The 6,000-nt window shown below is 33.2% G+C and overlaps 1 protein-coding gene across 1 annotated transcript; it reads left to right on the top strand.

The window, feature by feature from the left end:
• The first annotated feature begins 215 nt into the window (after window positions 1-215).
• LOC122595351 (sulfiredoxin, chloroplastic/mitochondrial) lies at window positions 216-3,285 on the top strand. The gene is made up of 5 exons (XM_043767701.1): window positions 216-364; window positions 459-631; window positions 2,187-2,220; window positions 2,582-2,675; window positions 3,052-3,285. The coding sequence occupies exons 1-5, from the start codon at window positions 289-291 to the stop codon at window positions 3,065-3,067; spliced, it is 393 nt and encodes a 130-aa protein (XP_043623636.1). The 5' UTR covers window positions 216-288; the 3' UTR covers window positions 3,068-3,285.
• Window positions 3,286-6,000: the final 2,715 nt, after the last annotated feature.

Below are 6,000 nucleotides of genomic sequence, written 5' to 3'. Positions count from 1 at the left end.
AATTCTATGAACCAAACACCTCTTTAAATTTTTTTTAAGCGTAAAAAAAGAAAAAATGAAAATGATTAGAAAGAAAATTTTAGTTATTTTTTTTTTCAAAAGTTTTTCCTTCAGTAATTAGGAAAAAAAACTTCTTCCCTCTTTCTCTTTTCCACGATTAATAACCTAACTAAAAAATACAGTGATAGTGTCAATGATTAAAAATTTGGGGATAGAAAACAAGCCCCAGAAAAGAAGCCCAGTCAAATAGAACCAAAAAAAACAAACAAACAAACAAAAAAAGAACAAATGGCTAGTTTTCTTCTTCAAGTTCCAAATATCCTGAGAAACCCAATTAGTATTTCTGCAACATCATCCTCAAATGGTTTGTGTTTTTTTTGTCTCTTAGACACACACGCACACACACAGACAAACATATGTCATGTTGATAACAAACTTGTGTTGTATGTGGTTTACAGGGAGTGTTCCAAGTAGTAGTAGTAGTAGTCATAAATCAGGAAAAGGAGGTCCAGTTATTTTAGAATTACCCCTGGATCAAATAAGGAGACCGTTAATGCGTACAAGATCCAATGATCCTCTTAAAGTCCAACAATTAATGGATAGTATTTCTCAAATTGGTCTTCAAGTTCCTGTATGTCTCTTTGTCTTTCTATATGTTATCTCTTTCTTTTTTTCTTTTTTTTCTTTCAGGGCCTCTTTGGGGGTAGATTATAACAATAGCTTATTTAGTTTTGTATGTCTGTCTTTATTAGCTTATAACAATAGCTTATCAATAAATGGATTGGTATTTGGAGGGACTTGAGACTTAGAGGTATTGGGTTTAAATCTTGTTGTGAACAACCTCGAATTGGAATTGGGTATTTGAAGAGGTAATTTCGCTGAGCCTAAATTTGCCTATTGAATTTTGTAAAAGCAAATTCATTATCTAAATAATCTTATGCTTGTTGGCTTTTTTTAAGAACTTAAAAAGCTCATTTTCGAAAGAGCTTTTTTAACATTGGCTTTTTTGAAAAACAAAAAAGATAAGCCAAAAGCTATCTCTTGCCCTGTGTTCTGATAAAACTAAGGTTAAGTAGGAAGCAAATTTGTTTAAAAGCAATAAGCTGCTATAAATAAGCTAACCCATATAGGCCCTCAATCCTACTTATGATTAGTCTTGTTATTATTTGATGAACTATTGAACTAGTATTATTATTAGTTTTTAGAGTTAGAGTATCGCAAGGTAAACTGTATTTTCTAAAAATGTTGGATCGCTCTAATGAATCTACTTCAAAAATTTATGTTAGGATACTTCAAAAAAAAGTCTGTCCAACAATGTTAGCCTAGTAATGGGACATGCAACATAAAAGCGTAGGTCAGAGGTTCAAACCCTACTCTATGTCTCTTTAATCATTCTCTTGTTTGAATAGATACCTGTCTATGGGAGTGGATAATGGGTTCGTTATCCCGTTATCCATTTAAGAGAGTTGTTCTTGTTTCTTTAGATGCATGGAGTTCATTTAACTTTTGAAATTCTTTAAAATGTAGATTATTCATCTACTATGAGTGTATCCCTTTTTGATTCCTTTACATAAAATTCATTATCGTACTAAAGTAATTGGTGGTTGAGGAGATAGAAGCATGAGATAATGAATAATAGTTGGAGATGTAAGTTTTCACAAAAGTCAAAACTCTTATAAGTTGTTCACAAAAACTCAAACAGGTTGAAGCAAAAGTCAAGCAGGTTGCTGGAGCCTGAGATGTAATTTTTCCATAATTACAGACCTATAGTAATACTATACATATTACTGAAATTTAAGGAATAATGATAAACGTATATTGATATGAAGTAAAGACTGTAGAGTTAGGCAATTAAACATTTTTGCGAAGTACAGTGACCCTCAATAGTAATTTAAAACCTTAGTTTATCATTATTCCTTAAATTGTATTGATTTTCCAAGTACCCCAAATGTTTGAGTCAGATTTCCAAACATTTTTTCCTTCCCCTAGATGTTTTACCCATTAAGGTTCAAAAGTCAGACCTTTTGCGAAAAAATCAAGACATCTGACCACTAGGCCGCATCGGTAGTCAATCCTTTTTTTTTGCTATCACTTTCCTCAGTGTCAATTTTTTTCCAACTACTAGGTTTTTCCATGTCTATGTTGTCATGATCAGGATTATTAAACATCTCTTGTAATACTTGCAGATCGATGTGCTTGAGGTTGATGGAGCTTACTATGGTATGCATCTGTGTACATTTATACTGCAGAAAGGCATACAGTTACTTCAACACTCGATTTGATCTATAATGTTTGCCACACCTGATATGATACATAGTTAAAGATACAGAGTAATGGTGATAGATCTCAAAGTAAATTTAAAAGAAACATTTTGAAGGCCAGCATGGACTTCAAACCTATTTCTAGTAATAACAACGAATTAATGTGTAACTTTAGTTTTAGTTAAAATGTCACTGAAAGATGTTGCAAAAATATATTTCGATCGAAAGAGAATGTTTTAGACCTCTTTTATTCAAAATTTTCCTGCGAGTCAAGTCTGATTCACTGATAACCATCGATTTAACATTTGGTTTCATAATAGGCTTTTCTGGGTGTCATCGGTTTGAGGCTCATCAGAAATTAGGACTGCCAACTATCCGCTGTAAGATAAGACGCGGAACTAAAGAAACCTTAAGGTAATTATAAATCCCTTACCTGGTTGACGTTCTATATATGGATGAGGTAGACTAACGGGCCAAAATATGTCAAATTTTGCTATGGTTAATGTCTGGTTGGATTGACTTGAAACAATTTTTGTACAAAGTTCTTATGTGTCAAATTTGATTCCAAAAATGTTATCCATAATTCATTTTTTGCTCTGAGCAACTTGACCGCTTTTGACATGTACAACATATTTGGTCCGTTTCCTCTTGAGCTATTTCATGAATCTACCTATTTGACCTCTTAGAGATAAAATACACCCTGGATTGACCCATTTATAAGTAAGTGGGGCTGTGATTCATGCTCGGATCACCAACTGTTCATTTGTGTATGCATTCATACTTTGAACAGGCATCACCTTCGATGATTGATGAGTCCCACTTATGGAGGAAATCATCTGGACTACATAAAAGGTCAAATTAATGGTTTATGTTGATAGGTAACACCCTTTTTTCATTCCATGTTTGTCTATAGCATAAATAAGAGAACATGTACATGTACTTCACTAGAAAAGTTTCTACTATTGTATTAAAGGTAAATATTTATAATATTTTCCAAATGTAAAACATAGTGAATTATGTGCTATCGATGTCCTCAAGTAATACCATTGCAATTTAAATATAATAGACGACGACCCTACTTGAACATGATTTGTTCTATAGGTTTCTTACCTTTGTATTCTTGATTTCTACCAAGACGGAATGTTTTCTGGTAGTGAAGGAATTTTTTAAAAATGAGATTGCTGAAACTCTGAAAGCGCCAGCCTTTAAACAGGGAACGATGAGTGTCTGATAACTAATGCATGAGTTTATACGAAATCTAATACGTACAATGTGGTTAGTAAATCATTTCAAGGCTAAGCTAACTAGCTCACTTACGAAGGACAATCAACGATCTAACACCGGGTAAATATTTAACGGTGAACAGTTTAGTGTGGTTTTCCTCTCAAAACTATCATTTTAAGACTACATCAAAAGTGTAAACTTTGGCGGTATATAGGTTACAATATTGGTTCATCAACTCATATGTTGATCAATAGAAAATGTATATATACTGAAACAGACTGGTTTGTATAGAGAAAAGATATGTATTGTTGGATGTATGACCTACACCAAGTTATGATAAAGAAATCATATGCTACTAATATATACTGCGACCCTTTTGTTTCTACCATTTGTCTCCTTCACATAGAGTGTACTGCCTGGATGAGCATGGTTAATGGTTGAATAAAAGAGTTCAACATATCATATATGTTTGTAGCCTTTACAATCGATATTAGAAAGTTCTAATTATGAAGAAAAAAAAAGAAGGAAAACAATATATATGCGGTTTTTTCATTAGAAAATTTTTTAAGAAAAAAGAAAATGAACAACGATGAATACTCCCATCAAAAACGAAGTATGGAGAGGTGAGACGTAAGCAGACAATCATTCAGACAATCATTCATACCTTTATCTGACGGTAAAGAGACTTCTTCCAAGAAATTGCCCGACAGAAGTGTGTTATACAAATAGATGGCATGCAAGTGCTAGAGTGCATGAATCCAAACATGCCCAAAAACCGGTTATTGAAGAAACCGGTTCCAAACTGAAAACTGTTTTAGTCAATGCGATCAACAATAAGTTTTGACCAAATCAGAACCTGTTTGGAACCGGTTTTGTCAAAAGGTTGACCGTTTTTTCCCCTTAAAACAAAAACCGAGCCGATATGGAATTGTTAAAAACCGATTCTAGAAACTGAAAACCGATATCGGTTTGGAAGCAGCGGTCTTTTCAAAATTGGAGCCGGTTTGGGAGAAACTTTTTTTTTTCCTGGTTTGGTTTTCGGTATTTTAAACCAGTTTTCCAAAAACCGATTTTTTGGCATTTTTTTTTGGCATGTCTACGTGTATCCATAAAAAATTAAGAAAATAGTGTATGCTACAACGCACAAACAAGAGAAGGAAAATGAACAGAATTTAAACGTACAAGGAGTGGGACATATAACTCCAAAAACGAACAGAACAAGGCAAAGAACTTTAAACGTACACGTTATGTAGTAGAATAGTGCTTGCTTGAGATTGTAAGTAAAGTCAAAATGGATTCAGCCATTTTCAGATAGCAAAACATGTAGTATTGTGTTTCGGTTTCGTTCCAGGTCGGGTTTGTATAGGTCGCGGGTTTAAGGGTCATTCGCACATCCCTAGTTGTGCAACATATCAGCATGGATTGAGTTTTTTACTTAGTATGTGTTTAATTTGTTTGAGGAGAAAGCCATTTGCAAAAAGAAATGAAAACGAATTTTTGAGATGGTTGTGATGGCCATTTCAAAGACCATGTGAAATTTTTTGAGTTTTTTTTTTTTTTTTCGTCCTTGGAGGGACGAACCGATGGAGACGAGATCTAACGGCGTGGACTCGTCCATAGAGGAGGGATACGCGGTGGACGAGGGCGTAGTGGAGGCTCGAATAACTTATCACATGTATAAAAGATCAAGACTTTATGTCTATAAATTGTATGGAGTGACACCGATTATTGAGTTAGTATTAAAAGTGTGAAAATGTAACCACCATGGATAGATACATAGATAGACGGGCATATGACGGAGACTGAGATTAGAAGGTTTTGGGCTCAAATTTTGGTGTGAGCAATATATTATTAGGAATGGAGACATAGAGGTTTCACAGAATGAGTTTCTTCTGAAATTAGAGTTGGGTGTACGAAGAAACATAACGTTTATCTCAAAATTTCCGTTGATAGGAAAGTGTGAAAATGTGCAACAGAACAAAAAAAGCTGTAATCACAATTTTCTCAATATCAACTTACCAAATTGAGTGTGATTGATAAAGTGATAAGATTTATAAATAGTTAGAACATTTAATAAGTTACCGAGTTTATAATTTAAATAAACGTGAATGTAAAGTCACATGTTTATCTATTTCACAACAAACAGTTTTACTAATCGACTAATATGACACCCGTGCAAATACGGCGATGGTCGTGGCGGTGACAGTGTGGTGGTGGAGACGACTGTTGGTGAGTGTTGTAAAAGTAATTGATGTAAAAAGTTAATGTAGATATTTTAAAAAGTAAATGATTAATAGTGTAATTTATTCATTAATGTATTGTATGTGAAAATGTTTTAAAGAGTGCTAACTGAAAATATTACATATTTTTCAAAATTTTCAAAAATAAAATATTATTTATAAAAAGTATAGATATACAACATTTTTATTTACCAAATATACTATTGACAAAAATCGATAATTATCCAAAAATATACCATTTTCAAAGAAGAAAAAACCAAAAAGTATACGGAAAC

Source organism: Erigeron canadensis, chromosome 4 (assembly GCF_010389155.1).
Source record: "Erigeron canadensis isolate Cc75 chromosome 4, C_canadensis_v1, whole genome shotgun sequence".
Classification (NCBI taxonomy): Eukaryota; Viridiplantae; Streptophyta; class Magnoliopsida; order Asterales; family Asteraceae; genus Erigeron; species Erigeron canadensis.
This window is presented reverse-complemented; position numbering and strand designations above follow the sequence as displayed.